The 19,326-nt window shown below is 41.2% G+C and overlaps 1 protein-coding gene across 3 annotated transcripts in view; it reads right to left on the reverse strand.

The window, feature by feature from the left end:
• The window catches only part of fli1rs (Fli-1 proto-oncogene, ETS transcription factor-related sequence), a 33,899-nt gene extending 21,799 nt beyond the window's left edge, over window positions 1-12,100 (reverse strand). For 2 of the 3 annotated variants that reach the window (XM_075466337.1, XM_075466335.1), the window contains exons 1-2: window positions 11,890-12,100; window positions 477-682 (exon numbers count right to left, since the gene is read on the reverse strand). In XM_075466337.1, coding sequence (XP_075322452.1) covers window positions 477-682; window positions 11,890-11,907 — 224 coding nt within the window. In that variant the 5' untranslated portion in view covers window positions 11,908-12,100. Of the gene's footprint in view, window positions 1-476; window positions 683-11,395; window positions 11,699-11,889 lie in introns of those variants that run through there. The other variant, XM_075466336.1, reaches the window with a different exon arrangement.
• Between the last annotated feature and the right edge of the window lie 7,226 nt (window positions 12,101-19,326).

Raw genomic sequence — 19,326 nt, forward strand, 5'->3', positions numbered from 1 at the left:
ATTGAATTGAACTGGTTATTTAATCTTTATTTAATTGCTTTAAATCTTGTGAGATATCTCTGAACAAATCGATTAGATTTAGATACCATACGCATCAGTGGATTACATGCTTTCTATTGAAACGTAAAGCAATTGCTTATACTTGTATTTGTTGTGGCTGTAGAGCACAAAGTATGATTGTTTCCCCTTTAAAAAGTGGAGTTGGAGCACAAAGTGCGAGAAGACCGACTTCACCCTTTGAAGTGGAGCTCTTTAACAGATGTGTGCAGCTTCTGTTGATGGGAAGTCCCTCAGGTGAGGTTTAAAAAAAGAACAAAACCATGAGAATAATTGGCAAAGATAGGAAAAAAAAAAAAAAAGAAACAATAGACGTGGAGCTGCGTTGGCCGAGTGAACAATACAGGAATACTTTTAGGGTCTGGAAAAACCCAGAGTGTGACAGTGGAATGGTCCGGGAACCCGAGGCCCTGACTCACCTGGTCCCGTTGACGTGTTCGCTCCTCTTCCCGGAGTTCTGCGCCGCCGACCCCACCCACTCCGGCTCGGTGGGCTCTGGACTCTGCTTGGAGGCCTGGCTGAAGCCGCCGGGCGACGTCATCTCGGTTTTTATGTGCATGGCCGGGGCCGGGGTGTAGGGCGACTCGAATATGGGCTGGCCCTCGCTCACCACAGACAGCGCTTCCTGTCCAACAGAGACGCAGCGGTCAGTGTCTGCCGCTTACGAGCGGCGTCACAACCTGTGGAAACAACCTCGGCTTGTTCCTGAAACACATCGGCTGGAGTTTAACCTTGGAAAGATGAAAAAAATCCCAGTGGAAGGAAGGATGACATCCAGAATAACCCGATGTTCTCAGTTTAAATCAGTTTGAACTTATCTGGACTGTTGCTTGTTTTTAAATTCATTTAAATTATTTTATTTGTTTCTCTTTATATTCTTTTATGTATTTTTAATGCTTCTTCCACTTATGTAAAGCACTTTGAATTGTTTTATATATGAAATGTGCTACAAATAAATTTAATTTGATTTGATTTAAACCAATCAGAAACTTTTTAATACCTTAAGCATGTTTGTGATGACGAGTTTTAGCTCCATGTGGGAGGAAATCGCCCCTTTGGATTTGCATTAGAGCACATTTACAGCAGCAGGATGTCGCATGTGGGCTCGAGTCAAAATAAATTACAGTGACAGTGTTTATGGAAATGAAGGAGCAGCTCAAGCATGTGGCTCCGTTTTGTGTTTTTAAATAGTTGGGAGACAACAATGGAGCTCGGACTGAGAGGAAAAACACCTCAGGAGAGACTAAACTTTAAAAGAAAAAAAAAAAAAAAAAAAGCTTTCGTGGCCCACGTTCACGTTCCAGTAACGTGAAATCTCCACTGATGACATGAACGAGCACGTGTGAAATCTGATGTCACCCATCGGAAAGTTTCTAAAGCCCTTTTTATGCTGGTATACTGGTAGTAAAACCCACCGAATCCTGCCAAGATCTGCCCTTTGACTACAAAACGAGAGGGTTTCACCCTTATGCAGACGATTCACACATTTATCTACCATTGAAGCCAAATAGTAACAGAGCACAATGTTCTTTGTTTAATTGTGTTGCTGATATTAAGCAGTGGCTGGCTTTGACACCTCGTCTTCAAAGCTCAGTTCAACCGTCAGAAATCTGGGAGTGACCTTTGACCTTTGACCTGAGGTTGGACAAACTAATGAACAATGTCGTCAGGACTAGTTTTTTCCAGCTGCGTCTGCTGGCCAAAGTTAAAATGTTTTGAAGTCGTCATGACCTTGAGAAAGCCATACATGCCCTAATAAGTTCAAGGTCAGACTGTTTTAATGCTCTTTATGTGGGCGTCTCCCAGTCTTCTCTCAGCCGCCTTCAGCTGGTGCAGAACGCTGCTGCCCGTCTTTAACCAACACCAACAGACGTGTGCACATCACTCCTGTTCTTAACTCCCTCCATCGGCTTCCTGTCCTTATAGAACTGATTTTAAAATTTTAATGTTGGTTTTTAAAGCTCTTAACGGCCTCGCCCCATCGTATTTATCTGAGCTTTTAACAGTCCTGGTAGAGCTCTGAGGTCAGCAGATCAGTTTCTGCTGGAAGTGCCCAGGTCAGAATACAAACCCTGGGGTGAGCGAGCCTTTTCCCAAAGCTGCCCCCAGGCTCTGGAATAAGATCTAGGCTAAAAACTTGTCTTTTAATACCCAGTAGTATGATGACACTTTTATCTTATTTTATCTTATTCGATTTTGTTGTATTTTGTTGCTTTCACTGTTCTTTTGTTGTTTTTATTTGTTTTTACTTCTTCTTCTCTTTATTTATTACCTGCTGTAAAGCACTTTGGTGCACCGTAAGGATTGTCTGTAAAGGGCTGCAGAAATAAAGTACATTTACATTTATTCTGTCCCGTTTGATGGAGGTTCGTGCATCTATTTTGGTTCCGGCTCCAATCTGCATTGATGGGAAGACGACACCCCAGATTTTCACACTTAGTTTCAGTTCGACTGATGTGTTTGCAGCTCCCTTCATCTTCACAGAAATGCAGTTTTACTTACTGTTCCGCCTCAAAAAGAAACGTTTTTAACCAACTGTGAGACGGCTGGCAACAATTTGTTCTTGTTTGCAATCTTGTTTGCAACAATCGGCTGATAATTTTATTTTATAGATTCATACGATTAAATGTGTCATAACCGTCCACACGCTGACCTCATTTCACCGATCAAAGAAGATTATTCTAATTCTTTTGCCTTTTACTTTGTTCCAATCTTAATTCATTCCAAACTACAGCTGCAGAAGTCTAAATGACTCGACGTTTCGAGCTTAGTGTGTGAGCATAAACTTCTATCTTTTTGTTGTTTTAGTGCCTAAACCTAACCAAACGGTAAGTGGACGTAAAACTTAAAGGGTCCCAGTCTGATTTTTAACTCTGGCCTTGTGATCGGGGGTCCTGGGAGTGACTGAGCTGACTTATCTCTGACATGACAGGACAGAATATTTAAGAAACTACAAGTTGTTAAAGGTTTCGGATCTTTTCAATATGACGTAACTTTAATACTTTTAGTTTAATGCAAACTTTCATTCTTAAGAACTCGCTTTTTTTTCCAAGAATTGTGTTCCTTTCTTTTGGAACTTCCTTTTTCTTCATCAATAAAATGGTTTAATGCACATAGAACATGTAGACTTACTGGCATAAATCAGATTTAGACCTATTTACTTTAAAGATTAGGATCGAACGGTTACAGCAGCAGGTATTCTGAGCTGGTAACATTGTTCAGTTTAGTTTTTCTGCCATGATTCAAACTTACAGTCTTCAGTCGGTTGCATGTAAATGCTTAAAATCCAAGAGAGTGTTGACTTGTGACTGTTCCAAACTTTCAGTGCAAGCTGAAGGCAACAAAGAGGTTATGAAACCGCTATGAAAAACACAGAGGAGTGAAGCTCACAAATGGTGCTCAGTCTAATCTTAAACAACATCGGTAACCTTAACCACAGTTTTTATTTTGTCGTTAGGATCGGGGTTGCAGGGGTGGGAGGGGTGTTAGCTCAAGGTGGAGCCTAATTGAGATTTAACTCCGTCTTCCTGTGTTCTGCACGGAGACCTGAAAACCACCCAAAGATGGCACTTTGGTCCCTTGCAAACGCTGGAGCTGTTGTTCTGTCTGCTGCTCGAATTAAGTGCGTGCATGTGCGTGCACGTGCGTGCATGTGCGATGCGACCACGGCAGTCCAAGTGGATGCAATGCGTGTTTGTTTAGAGGAGCTGAGCATTGTCTTTGGACCTTGTACGTCAGTGCCGTGCTTTTTCAGCGGCCTACAGGAAACCTGGCCGCCATGTGCACAGGAACCTTTTGGCACAGGCCAAGGGAGAGGAAATGGTGGGGTGGGGGGGCGCAGTGTTCAAATGTGGGTCATTTTAAAGCTGGAAAACAACCCTAAAGACCTGGGAGGAGGAGGGGGGGTTCGTTGGGCAGAAAGAAGAGCGCAGACCTGATTGAAGTGCCGCCATCACATTGTTCTTTCTTTGTGTTGTTTTCTTTTTTTTCTAGAGCTCAGTTGTTGCCTGAGCATTGTGAACCGCATCTTAATGCATGGCACACAGTTGGCATTTCCTCAGCGCTGCTGACGAGCTGATTGTCAGCAGTGCGTGGGACTTTAGCTGCGTGGGGCGGCTGCTGAAGCGAGCGCGACCCAAATGTTTTAGTTTAGAGGAAAAGAAGCAACGTGTTGGTTTATATCTGGATTATCTGCTCATAGTCACTGATCAAGACTTTATAAACCACCAGGAAACAAGGAAATGTGTTCCAACATGGATATAAACCCAGAATCTGAGGCAGAACCAGAGTTAGTTCAGTTCTGAGCAGCTTTAAAGTGAATATCTGCAGCTGTTTCCATGGAAACGTGTTCAAACATGAACATAAACCCAGAATCTGAGGCAGAACCAGAGTTAGTTCAGTTCTGAGCAGCTTTAAAGTGAATATCTGCTGCTGTTTCCATGGAAACGTGTTCAAACATGGATATAAACCCAGAATCTGAGTCAGAACCACAGTTAGTTCAGTTCTGAGCTAGCCTAAAAATCTAGACGCCCCTAGCGGCCGCAAATGGAATTTGCTCCGGGGCCAGTCTAGTCACTTGTGGTCGTTTTGCAACGTTCCAAATCAATAGTTGATCGAGCCAATCAAATCGTGAGGAGCGGGGTCGGAGGCCGGGCTACCTAGTGACGACAGAGGTGCGACGTTTCAGTGTGTAGTTCCAGAGAGAGGTTAAAAACAAAAACAAAAAAGTTCCAGAGAGAGGTAAACAATGGCTGCGCCCGGCGAACAGGCTTTCCCCAGTCGATTGCGAGCATGATGTAGCGAAGACAGCGGGCCGATCTTCGTCTCAGAGCTGACAAAACTCTCTGGTAAGGCATTTGAACGGTCAAATTCCGTTAACGGGACGAGAGCAGTCAAAACCGGAAGTGCGTTGCTCACTGCGGCTAGCTTTAGCAGCGCTGAATTCGTCTGAACAAAATTGTAAACAGCCGGTATTTTGTCAGATTTTCAACACCTTGGGGGTCTAAACGACTACTTTCTCGCCTGAAAATGTTTCAAATGTTGCTAAAGTTATATATTTACAGAGTTTAGAGCTTAAGAGAAATCAGCTTTTCAGGCCATAGACTACAAACCACATCGCGTTGACTACATAAAAAATCTTCATCGCTCTGATTGGTTGTTGCGCCATCCTATTGCGTGGCGTTGAACTTGACAGACAGCCGTTTATCCCGCCCACACTGCTATCCAGCGTCACTAGACCCCTGTACAGCTATTTGCTGTCCAGGTCTGACTTGCTAGGCTAGTTCTGAGCAGCTTTAAAGTGAATATCTGCAGCTGTTTCTATGGAAACGTGTTCCAACATGAACATTAACCCAGAATCTGAGGCAGAACCAGAGTTAGTTCAGTTCTGAGCAGCTCTAAAGTGAATATCTGCTCTGAGCTGCTTTCTCCTCCAGCACAGCCTGAACCCTCTCAGACGAGCTTTCTGTCCTTTCTTTAAGGAGTCTTCAGGAATAGTTCTCCAGGCTTCTTGAAGGACATCCCAAAGCTCTTCTTTGGATGTGGGCTGCCTTTTGTTCCGTTCTCTGCCAACATGATCCCACACTGCTTCAGTAATGTTGAGCTCCGGGCTCTGGGGAGGATTCATCCCTCCATCAGACCTGCTGCCACTGATTTTCAGCCCACTTCTTGTGTCCTTTGGCACAGCTCAGCCTTTTCTCCCTGTTTCCCTTCCTTAAGAACGGCTTCTTGACAGCCACCCTTCCATGGAGCCCATTTCTGATGAGGCTTGGGCCAACAGCAGACGGATCAGCTGAAGGTCCAGATGCATCTCTCAGCTCCTGTGTCAGGTCTTTGCTGGATGTTTTCCTCTTTCTTAAGGACATCACTTTCAGATCCTGTTCATCTGCTGTAGATAGTTCTTTAGGCCTGACACTTCTTCTTCTGTCCTCCACTTGTCCAGTTTCCTCAAATGTTTTAAGGACACACTGCACACCATGCTGAGATATGCCAAGTTTTCAGCTAACAGCTCTTTGGGAATCACCTTGTTGCTGCAGAAATCCTGTTTTCTGTCTGTCACACTGTGTTATCTTTGCTGTTTTTCACACATGCAGCTAAAGAAATGGGAACAAATCTTAATTCCAGTCTGAAACCCACAAAGAGCTTCTAGATTATTCATTTCTGGTGGCATAAAGCAGTATAATCATTTCATTTATATTAATTGTTCCATAATTAGTCATTAGATTATATCTTATATTCATTTTTAAGCTTTAAATTGAATCTTATTGACTTTTTCTTGATGTTGAATAACATATAATTCTTATTATTGTCTGTTTTTTCCTACTTTTCTACTTTTAGACGTGATAACATTCATTTTTTTGGGATTAGGATTTTTTTTAAACTGAATTTCTTATATTAATTTGACTCTTTTGGTAACTGAAAGCAGTTTTAACGTAAATGTACAAAAAAGTTGAAACTATGAAGCTGTTTTTCACAGATGCAGCTAAAGAAATGGGAACAAATGATGTGTCTCTGTGACAGGCTGCTGGGAACAAAGTGCCTAAAGATCCAGTTTAAAACGGCTTCTTTGCTGAGTTGTCTGTTCTGTGTGGACTGTGAGGGGAAAAAGCAGAAAATGTCAGAAGAAAAAGTCTGAAAGAGCTTCAGAAAGCTGGAGAACTGTTGATCAGGACACTTTAAAGATTTCAGGAAAGTCGTAAAGAAACGAGGGCTGATCGGGCCTGTAGATGGAATGTTAAATTTCAGCTTTATATAAGTTTTTTATTTCTGTGCCACTAACCCAAACGTAAAGCAGCTAATGTATCCTCGAGCAGATGAGCAGCAGACAGTTTCTACCTCATATTAACTTTACGTGAAGCCATCTATCGAAACCTGAGAATAAAGCCTTTTGATGTTCAGCCTCCATCTGCTTTAGTGTATTATTTGCCTTTATGTTCATCAATGGTGATGAAATAAATTATTACTAATAAGTCTAATCAGTGAAAATGTTTTTTTTAGGGCTGGGCGAGTTAACTCGTTATTATCGCGTTAACTCGTTAATTATTTAACGCCGATAGATATTTTATCGCGCATTAACGCAGGTTTTGTTTATTTATTTAAACAATTTTTTTGTTAAATTACAAAAAAATATTTTGGCAGAGGGAGGGGGAACGACATGCAGCATCAACATGGGGCGCCTGCTCAACCCACTACGCCACGGACCCCCCCTGTTTTATTCTTTATTTTATTATTGTAAAAGTCTGTTGCTCACAGGCTTTTATTTTGTAAAAGTCTGTTGCTCACAGGCTTTTATTTTGTAAAAGTCTATTGCTCACAGGCTTTTATTTTGTAAAAGTCTGTTGCTCACAGGCTTTTATTTTGTAAAAGTCTATTGCTCACAGGCTTTTATTTTGTAAAAGTCTGTTGCTCACAGGCTTTTATTTTGTAAAAGTCTGTTGCTCACAGGCTTTTATTTTGTAAAAGTCTGCTGCTCACAGGCTTTTATTTTGTAAAAGTCTGCTGCTCACAGGCTTTTATTTTGTAAAAGTCTGTTGCTCACAGGCTTTTATTTTGTAAAAGTCTGTAGCTCACAGGCTTTTATTTTGTAAAAGTCTGTTGCTCACAGGCTTTTATTTTGTAAAAGTCTGTAGCTCACGGGCTTTTATTTTGTAAAAGTCTGCTGCTCACAGGCTTTTATTTTGTAAAAGTCTGTAGCTCACGGGCTTTTATTTTGTAAAAGTCTGTAGCTCACAGGCTTTTATTTTGTAAAAGTCTGCTGGTCACAGACTTTTATTTTGTAAAAGTCTGCTGGTCACAGGCTTTTATTTTGTAAAAGTCTGTTACTCACAGGCTTTTATTTTGTAAAAGTCTGCTGCTGTCTGCTGCGGAACAGGAAAAGAAAGTAATCGGCGGATCCACCAAACATGGAGAAGGGTACGGAACTTTTACTCGGCCATTTTCATTTTAAAGTTCTTCCAGACGGCGGAGTCGACAGAACCAAAGTCATCTGTAAACTCTGCCAAGTTGAATTGTCTTCTCAGCGTAGTAGTTCCAGTCTAAAATATCACTTAAAGGCAAAACACACAACTGATAGCAGCAAGTCATTCAAGGAAACAGACAGTGGAGCGAGGCTTCTACATAAAAACTACAGAAAGATGCTGATGTTAAAAGTGTGTTTGCACAACAAATGTTATGGCACTTTCATTCGTATGGCAGCACATTTAAAATAAAGCTAAATGCTAAAAGCTATACGCTACTTTTGGATTCATTTTTGGATTCTGCGTACAAATGCGATTAATCACGATTAATCAGGGAAATCACGTGATTTATTAGATTAAACATTTTAATGGTTGCCCAGCTGTAGTTTTTTATGAAGCGTCGGTTGTATTTTTAGGATGACTGAGCTCTAACTTGAACTAAAGGCTGGAGGATTTAAACATTTAAAGCAGAAATGTTTCTTTTTTTGCTGAAGTGATGGTGGCCTGAACGCTGCCCTGCTTTCTTCTCTCTGTTCGTGGTGTTGCCCCCCCCCCCCCCCCGCTGAGCGCCTTTACTCTGTGCAGAAGTGAAACAGCCGGCTGAAGGCGGGATAACGCTGGCTGCTGACGGCAGATTCTCATCACAGCGCGTTCCACTCACTTCTTACTAAAGATTTTCTTTCTTTCTTTTTTTTTTGGGGCCTCCCAACATTCAAACTGATGTTATCGTGACTTGCAGAGGCTCGTTTGTGTTCACTCTTTGGCACAAACTCTTTATCTTCTTTTACGCGTCTTCTCTGCACACTGATACAAATATACCAAAATGTGGCCTGACCACTAATGCCACAACTGACTTCCTGTTCTGTGTTTCAGCCCGTTGCTCGGTGACACAAACAGCTTTTAAAAACATGACCTTCTTGGAGCCTAAAACGTTCGCCTGACTAAGGCCGCGCGCAGCTCTTCACCTGCTGTGAGCGCGCAGACGCGACGCACTGCCCTGCGTGGAAACTTTCGGCTCGGCAGCAGCTCTGCAGGTTGCATCACGCACTCTCACCCAAACCAACAGCTCAGATGAGCACTTTAACTCTCTTTAACATCTCCAGCTACATCACTTTTTTTTTTAATCTGCAGAAAGGATGTTACAACACAGCCCTGAATCAGATAAAATGAAGTAATAGTCAGCCTGAGATCACAAATAAAGGGACTTTCAGCTGTTTTGAAGCTCCAAAACTCTTAATTTTTTTACTTTCAGGAACTTTGAATGAAAGCAACCAACATTCATAAAGCTTTTCTTTTTTGGGGGAGTTGGCTGTGATACTTTTAATCCATGCTCAGTATTTTAGGCCTTTTGTTCACTTCTGAAGCCGTTTATCTTTTATTTTATTGATTAATCTGCTGAAGCTTTTGGTTTATAAAACTAAAAGCTGTTAAATGTTTCCATGTGAGACACGAGGAGCCGTCAGCCCTCACAGTTGGGGAGGTGGAGCCTTTTTTCACCTGAGAAATGAAATAAGTTTCCATTTCCAGCTGATGTTGGATCAGGAAATAGTTTAACTCTCCGGCTGGCCCTGTTGTTTGACGCTGAACCAAATAAACTGCATCATAATTAACCTTTTTTTTTTTTTTAAATCGTTTTAGGCCTGCATCGTTTGATTTGATGGAATTACTGGATGCATTTCTGCTTTGAGTCTAAATAAAGAAGATCAAATAAAATGATTTCTGGTTGATGTTGTCACAATTGAACAGGAAATCATTGTTTTATTTTAAGCAGCTCGAAGTCAAAAACAAGCTACTTCCTTAAGCTGGAACCATGTGAGGTTTTACTGAACCACATTTGTGTCCACCGTCAGAGTGGGCCAGCGCATCACGTGCCCGTTCCCCCTGAAATGTTTCATTTTTCAGTTCAATGCATTGAAGCCTGATAAACAATTCAAACTAATTGAATTCGATCCCAAACGAATTTTCATCTCGGTTTTTATTGTGTTTCTTCTTGAGTTTTAATGAGAAACTTTATTTGATGAGTTTCCTCGTGCGTTCCTCATCGTGTATTTCTAGAAACTGAAATTGTGTTTTTTTTTTGTTTTTGTTTTTGTTTTTCCGAGCTCCTGTTTACAAATGAGATTTGAGGAATTGATACTTGTTTTTGTAAAATAATTTTGGCCGTCGCAGTTCTTGTTGGAGGACATTAAACCGGGTTTAACCCGGGTTTAAACGGGTTTAAACCTGGATCTGGGCCTCAGACGAGTTGTGCAAAGCGCGGCGCTTCGTGCTCGCAGAGTCTGAGGCAAGTGGCGGAAAGGAGAAGTAAAAGTTCAGGCGAGCTGATTCTGCAAAGGCTCGAGCAGCTGCGCGTTCTGCTGCACAAACAACGGTGCGGTTTTCACAGTTTGGAGCCTGGCAGCGCGCGGGCCCCCGCAGGGCCCTGCAGGCCGCGCGCGCGCCCCGGACCCGCTTCTTCTGCAGCTCGGAGCCCCAGTGAACGCGCAGCGTGGACGTGGAACAATGTCAGGCCCCGGCGTGTCCAGTGCGCGTCTCTCTGGGGGCTTTGTTGGCTTTCTGTCGCGTCCAGGCAGCGGAAACGTGTGCGGAAAGTCTGAGGTTTGAGACAGGAAGCCTGCTGCGCTCAGATAACGACACCTGACAAGTGCTGCCGTTCGCAGCTATAAATTACTCCTAAAATAACTTCAGACACAATTTCCAGCTCAAACCCAAGAGAATGATCATCCCGTTCAATGATGCTTGTGTTTCATGAGCAAACAGGCGAACAAACGCGGGACAAAACGTTTGAAAAGGTTTATTCAGTTGTTCAAAATGTCCTCAGCTGCACCGATCATGCGCTGCCCCTCAGTGAACCCACTCACTGCCTTTAATGTCAGAAGGAAAATAAAGCAACTCAAAAATGGATCAGAACCCATAAAACCGTCAGAAACCAACAGAAATTCTGATCGTCAGTTCCTGCGCGAGGCCTTTTTTATAAATGTCTTTCCTCAAAAATCTATCAAACATTAATTCTGCATCAAACATCATCAAACTCGTTGAAATAACGAGTTTTTAACTCATTAAAAGCGTTCATTCTTATTCTGGTTCGAAAATGCGCAAAAGACGCAACTTAAAAACGTTTTTTTAAAACAAATAAAAACAAATAAAAAAAGTCTGAGGCCTTGCGTCGCATTTAAGTTTAAACCAGCTCGTACATGCGTGCGCGGTCGGAATAAAACACGTCTTTCCTCTCCCACCTTGCGCAACGCGCAGCTTTGACTGTTAATTTGGTGAAAATGTTTTTCAGTTTGAAGCTCACAGATAAAACCCAGAAGAAAAAAAAGTTTGCGGCGTTGTGCTCGACGAGCTGAAGAACAGGTGTAACAGTGTGAAATGAGAAATACCCGTCATCTGCTGGAAATGGATCCCCCTGCTCCAGTTTGATCCATGGCGCCATCAGGTACACCTGCACCGCGCGCATCAGCAAAGTCCCGCATCCCTTCACTAACTCACTTTCCGCCATAGAGACGAAACTGTTAGTCAACCAGAATAATTGTGAGTAATTTTACTCTCCGTGTCTGACTTGACTCCGTGGATTGTGTTCGTCGAGCTGAATCAAAACGCATCAATCAGAAAAAAAACGAAAAAAAACCCCGAAACTCTGGGAAATTCCTGTTTTACGCGCGGAGCGGGCCAGCAATTAGTATTTATGTGAGTGTAAAGATGTAGTGGTTAGTTGTGTTATTATAGAGCCGACATACAACCACGAACGGGAAGGAAGAGGAAATTTTGTACAAGAAGGAAAGAGTGGGGAGCTCGCATCACCGCCTTGCCTCTCTCACTGAGCAGACTCAGCGCTGGTGTGGGTGGCCGCCTCAAAAACAAACCAAACTCTTACCTTTATCGAACAGTCCATTGCAGCAGCCTCGCGCTCTTTGTCATTTATTCGATTTGTGAAAGTTGCAGCTAATTCAGCCCTCTAACCTCCCTTCAATTCATGCAGGCGCGCATTGGCTCGATGGCGCAAACCATTGCAGTTACAATTTTTCGCTCACAGACCATAACCGGATGGCAGGTTTTTTTTCAGCCCTCTCTCTCGCTCTCTCTCTCTCGCCCTGTAAATTGGGAAGTGAAGTCACTTCTGAGCGCAGAAGCAGCTTCTCTTGAAACCGACACCTCCCGCACACAAGGAAAAACAAAACACTCACTCCTTCACGCGCACAGCAGGCCCGAGCCGCAGACGGGTCGTTTTACGCGAGATTCTGGAGCGTTTCAGACGCCTTTAAGTTGGTCTGTTGGGGCTCCGCTTCAGCTTCTGTTGCGCATTTAAAGAAAAACTTTGAGCTTCTGTTGCGCAGTTAAGGAAAAACTTTGAGCTTCTGTTGCGCAGTTAAAAAAAAAAACTTTGAGCTTCTGTTGTGCAGTTATAAAAAACTTTGAGCTTCTGTTGCGCAGTTATAAAAAACTTTGAGCTTCTGTTGCGCAGTTATAAAAAACTTTGAGCTTTTGTGCATATTCACGCTGTAAAAAGAACAGATTTAACCACCAAGAAGTGAAGCCTGAGATCCTGGAGTTTATTAAAACGGTGTAGACCTGTCAAACTCTCAGAAACAGGGGTACAGTACGAGTCCTTTTTTCCCCCCTGAGGTACAATCTGTACTAATGTACCTCCTAGGGTTAATTATTGGACCTAAAAGTACATATATGTCCCTTTTGAGGGTCCAAAAGGTACATATATGTACTCAAGTGGTAAAAGGTGCATATATGTACTCAAGTGGTAAAAGGTACTATACAGTATATGTACTTAAGTGGTAAAAGGTAGATATATGTACTCAAGTGGTAAAAGGTACATATATGTACTCAAGTGGTAAAAGGTACATACAGTATATGTACTTAAGTGGTAAAAGGTACATATATGTACTCAAGTGGTAAAAGGTACATACAGTATATGTACTTAAGTGGTAAAAGGTACATATATGTACTCAAGTGGTAAAAGGTACTATACAGTATATGTACTTAAGTGGTAAAAGGTACATATATGTACTCAAGTGGTAAAAGGTACATATATGTACTCAAGTGGTAAAAGGTACATACAGTATATGTACTTAAGTGGTAAAAGGTACATATATGTACTCAAGTGGTAAAAGGTACATACAGTATATGTACTTAAGTGGTAAAAGGTACATATATGTACTTAAGTGGTAAAAAAGGTACATATATGTACTCAAGTGGTAAAAGGTACATACAGTATATGTACTTAAGTGGTAAAAGGTACATATATGTACTCAAGTGGTAAAAGGTACATATATGTACTCAAGTGGTAAAAGGTACATATATGTACTCAAGTGGTAAAAGGTACATATATGTACTTAAGTGGTAAAAGGTACATATATGTACTCAAGTGGTAAAAGGTGCATATATGTACTCAAGTGGTAAAAGGTGCATATATGTACTCAAGTGGTAAAAGGTACATATATGTACTCAAGTGGTAAAAGGTGCATATATGTACTTAAGTGGTAAAAGGTACATATATGTACTCAAGTGGTAAAAGGTACATATATGTACTCAAGTGGTAAAAGGTACATATATGTACTCAAGTGGTAAAAGGTACATATATGTACTCAAGTGGTAAAAGGTACATATATGTACTCAAGTGGTAAAAGGTGCATATATGTACTTAAGTGGTAAAAGGTACATATATGTACTCAAGTGGTAAAAGGTACATATATGTACTCAAGTGGTAAAAGGTACATATATGTACTTAAGTGGTAAAAAAGGTACATATATGTACTCAAGTGGTAAAAGGTACATATATGTACTCTAGTGGTAAAAGGTACATATATGTACTCAAGTGGTAAAAGGTACATATATGTACTTAAGTGGTAAAAAAGGTACATATATGTACTCAAGTGGTAAAAGGTACATACAGTATATGTACTTAAGTGGTAAAAGGTACATATATGTACTCAAGTGGTAAAAGGTACATACAGTATATGTACTTAAGTGGTAAAAGGTACATATATGTACTCAAGTGGTAAAAGGTACATATATGTACTCAAGTGGTAAAAGGTACATATATGTACTCAAGTGGTAAAAGGTACATACAGTATATGTACTTAAGTGGTAAAAGGTACATATATGTACTCAAGTGGTAAAAGGTACATATATGTACTCAAGTGGTAAAAGGTACATATATGTACTCAAGTGGTAAAGGGTACATATATGTACTTAAGTGGTAAAAGGTACATATATGTACTCAAGTGGTAAAAGGTACATATATGTACTCAAGTGGTAAAAGGTACATATATGTACTCAAGTGGTAAAGGGTACATATATGTACTCAAGTGGTAAAAGGTACATATATGTACTCAAATGGTAAAAGGTACATATATGTACTCAAATGGTAAAAGGTACATATATGTACTCAAGTGGTAAAGGGTACATATATGTACTCAAGTGGTAAAAGGTACATATATGTACTCAAATGGTAAAAGGTACATATATGTACTCAAGTGGTAAAAGGTACTCAATATATGTACTCAAGTGGTAAAAGGTACATATATGTACTCAAGTGGTAAAAGGTACTCAATATATGTACTCAAGTGGTAAAAGGTACTCAATATATGTACTCAAGTGGTAAAAGGTACATATATGTACTCAAGTGGTAAAAGGTACTCAATATATGTACTCAAGTGGTAAAAGGTACATATATGTACTCAAGTGGTAAAAGGTACATATATGTACTCAAGTGGTAAAGGGTACCTATATGTACTTTTTTTCTACATGCTGGGGTACAATAGACAGTCTGTGTTAGGCTACTTCAGTATAAGGGTACAAAACTATACCTTCTGAGGGTACTGCCCCAGGGACAAGCCATCGTACCTCTAAAGGTACAATTCTGTACTTTAGTTTCTGAGAGTGAAGAAGTGAGAAAGGCAGAGACCATTTCATTTAACCGTAATTCTGATTCTACATCATGTCACATGTTCATCTCATAGATAATTCAGTCATATCCTGTCATTACACTGGTATTGTTTTGGTCTTGGGGAATCTAATAAAATTAGGGCTGGGCAACGATTAAACTTTTTAACCCTAATCCCTGATAGGGGACATTTATGTCCACTTGGGGTGAACTTTCTCCTCTAATTTCACACTGTAGATAGTGATACTCAACATATTTGGTCCAGTTGTGCATTTTTGACTATTTTTTCTAATTTCAAACACACATCATATACAATGCAATTTTTCATTGTGTAGAAAAAAAACTCCTTAATTTCTGAAAAGGGACATTTTTGTCCCCTTTTAAAACGACCTAAAAACATCATATATTAATATTTTTTCCACTTTTTTCATAAATCTTTTATTCCACTTCAGTTCTGATCATAAACACCAAGGTTTCAATTATTTAAAAAAAAATTAACCCTTAAGATGCCAATTTGAACTTTTTAGCCCAAATTTTAAGCCTTTAGGTGCCAGTATTTTCAAAATATGGAATGCAAAGTGGAATTATTGAGTAGGGATAATTATGGTCTGGGGTATGTCAATGATTAGCAACAACATTGATTTTTAGGGATTTTAAATTTTTTTGTTATGCCTGATAAAAAAAAAATCTCCTTAATTTCTGAAAAGGGACATTTTTGTCAGGGGCGTCACTAGGTTTTAAGGACAGGGGGGGCTAAGCCCCCAGGAGATGCACAGGATGTGAGCGAACGTTTAATTTCACAAACAGCTCTTGATCCATCTCTGGATCCCCTTGCTCTCTCTGCTTTGGCCTTGCCTGTTGATCTTTTTCTCCCACTACATCTCCTTCTGCCTGACCCTTCAAGATACATTAAAACAATGAATTGAATTAATAACTGATCAACAAAGAGGCTAATGCCATGACTTTTGCTCACAACACAATAATTGTTTACTCCCAAAATTTTTGAAGACCCACAGATTACATTTCGGCACATGTGAGACTAAAATGTTTGTAATTTCAAGTCCTGAAAAATATTACTTGATTACTTAAATTACAGTCATATTATGGTAGCCTACTCTTGAAAATATTTGGGCCAGGCTAATTTGGCTTATATAGCTCTCTCTTGGCTATCTCCACTTTCCAATCATTACTCTCCTAAATAAAAGCTCAAGTTAAATAAGTCTTATATGGTGCACCTGGACTGAAATGTTTCATATTTCATATTCATATCGAGTTCCATAAAATTCCAAGACTGTCTGCATCACAAATGACTCTATCCTGTGACTCACCTTTCCCCTCTCACTCTCTCTGCTCCTCTGCCCTGACTCCTATAGGTCAATATGGGTGGTGGTGTGATTATTATTAGTGTATTATTATTATTATCATCATTCTTATTGTCATTATTATCCACATAATCATACGTGAATGAGCTCAGCTCCTGTTTCACTGTGTGTATCTGATGCTGGAGCTGATGCTCCAGAAGGAAGTCACCCCAAAGATAGTATATGGTAAAAAAAAAAAAAAAGACTGCACAGCTAACTCTATAAGCAACCAGGACCTTCACAGTGCATTTCAGATGAACTAGTTAGCTATGTAGCAGCGTTCTTTTAGAGCCGAAATGTAACTTTTGACTGCAAAACAACTAAGGTAAGACGTGCACAGAGACCTTCTTCAGCACACAACACACGCTGTCTCCTGTACAGGGGGCTCTCTGCAGGCCCGGTTTTAATTGTCAAACAGGGAGCATTTCGTTCATTAATTACATGGGACTTTCTGTTGTTAGCTGGGGGGCTGGAGCTAACTTATTGTCACCAACAGCAGTGATGAATACTGCTGTTGGTGCCTGCTTTAGGGGGGCTGAAGCCCCCCTAAAGCAGGCAGAAAATAAAGCAGGCGGAAAGGAAAGCAGTAAAGCAGGAGGAAAGTGAAGCAGGCGGAAAAAAAGCAGGTGGAAAATGAAGCAGGCGGAAAGTAAAGCAGGCGGAAAATAAAGCAGGCGGAAAATAAAGCAGGTGGAAAATAAAGCAGGTGGAAAGTAAAGCAGGCGGAAAATAAAGCAGGCGGAAAATAAAGCAGGTGGAAAATAAAGCAGGTGGAAAGTAAAGCAGGTGGAAAGTAAAGCAGGCGGAAGGTAAAGCAATAAAACAGGCGGAAAGTAAAGCAAGCAGAAAGTAAAGCAGGCGGAAAGTAAAGCAAAGAGAAAATAAAGCAGGCGGAAAGGAAAGCAGTAAAGCAGGAGGAAAGTGAAGCAGGCGGAAAGTAAAGCAGGCAGAAAAAAAGCAGGTGGAAAATAAAGCAGGCGGAAAATAAAGCAGGCGGAAAATAAAGCAGGCGGAAAATAAAGCAGGCGGAAAATAAAGCAGGCGGAAAATAAAGCAGGCGGAAAGTAAAGCAGGTGGAAAGTAAAGCAGGCGGAAGGTAAAGCAATAAAACAGGCGGAAAGTAAAGCAAAGAGAAAGTAAAACAGGCGGAAAGGAAAGCAGGCAGAAAATAAAGCAGGCGGAATATAAATAAGGTGGAAAGTAAAGCAGGTGGAAAGTAAAGCAGGCGGAAAGTGAAGCAGGTGGAAAATAAAGCAGGCGGAAAGTAAAGAAGATGGAAAGTAAAGCAGGTGGAAAATAAAGCAGGCGGAAAGTAAAGAAGATGGAAAGTAAAGCAGGTGGAAAATAAACAGGCGGAAAGTAAAGCAGGCAGAAAATAAAGCAGGCGGAAAGTAAAGAAGATGGAAAGTAAAGCAGGTGGAAAATAAAGCAGGCGGAAAATAAAGCAGGCGGAAAATAAAGCAGGTGGAAAATAAAGCAGGCGGAAAGTAAAGCAGGTGGAAAGTAAAGCAGGCGGAAGGTAAAGCAATAAAACAGGCGGAAAGTAAAGCAAGCAGAAAGTAAAGCAGGCGGAAAGTAAAGCAAAGAGAAAGTAAAACAGGCGGAAAATATGGCAGATGGAAAGTAAAGCAGGCGGAAAGGAAAGCAGGCAGAAAATAAAGCAGGCGGAATATAAATAAGGTGGAAAGTAAAGCAGGTGGAAAGTAAAGCAGGCGGAAAGTGAAGCAGGTGGAAAATAAACAGGCGGAAAGTAAAGCAGGCAGAAAATAAAGCAGGCGGAAAGTAAAGAAGATGGAAAGTAAAGCAGGCAGAAAATAAAGCAAGCGGAAAGTAAAGCAGTACAGCAGGATGGAAAGTAAAGCAGGCAGAAAGTAAAGCAGGCAGACAAAAAGCAGGTGGAAAATAAAGCAGGCGGAAAGTAAAACAGGTAGACAAAAAGCAGGTGGAAAATAAAGCAGTACAGCAAGATGGAAAGTAAAGCAGGCGGAAAGTAAAGCAGGCGGAAGGTAAAGCAGGCAGAAAGTAAACAGGCAGATTGTGAAGCAGGCGGAAAATAAAGCAGGCGGAAAGTAAAGCAGGTGGAAAGTAAAGCAGGCGGAAGGTAAAGCAGGCGGAAGGTAAAGCAATAAAACAGGCGGAAAGTAAAGCAAGCAGAAAGTAAAGCAGGCGGAAAGTAAAGCAAAGAGAAAGTAAAACAGGCGGAAAATATGGCAGATGGAAAGTAAAGCAGGTGGAAAGTAAAGCAGGCAGAAAGTGAAGCGGACGGAAAGTAAAGCAGGCGGAAAGGAAAGCAGGCAGAAAATAAAGCAGGTGGAAAGTACAGCAGAGAGAAAGTACAGCAGAGAGAAAGTACAGCAGAGAGAAAGTAAAGCAGACGGAAAGTAAAGCAGACGGAAAGTAAATCCAGGATCCAGGAAATAAAGGATTTAATGTGTAAATATATGAGAAATATTCTTAAATCAGAAATAAACTTTGTTGAGGTGAAAAATTGACATTCCTCAGCTCTGCAGGAAAGTCTAATCTTAAGCTCATATTTCAGTTTTAATGATAAAGTTGATCAGTCAGCTCTGTTTATTATTGATGCCACATGTTTTTATGGAATGAACAGCATAGTAGCAACACCATCCCAAACTACAGTGACCTCCGTAATCACGTCACATCACCAGACTGGAGATGGGGAATCTTTGTGGGGGTAAAACTGAAGTCGGAGCTGCGCACAGGCCCCCGCAGACGTGCTGGGCCTGTGCGTGAGGGCGCGTGTGGAGTGCTTTACGCAATAAATCAGATATCATCACACCGTCAGTGTATCAGCGATCATATGAAAACAAGCCTCCGGTGGATGTGTGCGTCAGCGTGAGGTCCAGGACTGACGGTCGGTGCTCCACTTCACCTGCCAGAGGCTTAAGGTTGGCAGATCTGGGGTTCTGGAGCCCAGTTTACGCCTCTGTCAGAGCTCCTCGGCCACCGTTGAAGCTTTGACTCAAAGTTTTTTCTTTTTGCCCCCTCAGCCGACTCACCTTCCCCGGCGGATTCCTGAGCTGACAGCGTTCCG

This window comes from Odontesthes bonariensis, chromosome 5, assembly GCF_027942865.1.
Source record: "Odontesthes bonariensis isolate fOdoBon6 chromosome 5, fOdoBon6.hap1, whole genome shotgun sequence".
Lineage (NCBI taxonomy): Eukaryota > Metazoa > Chordata > Actinopteri > Atheriniformes > Atherinopsidae > Odontesthes > Odontesthes bonariensis.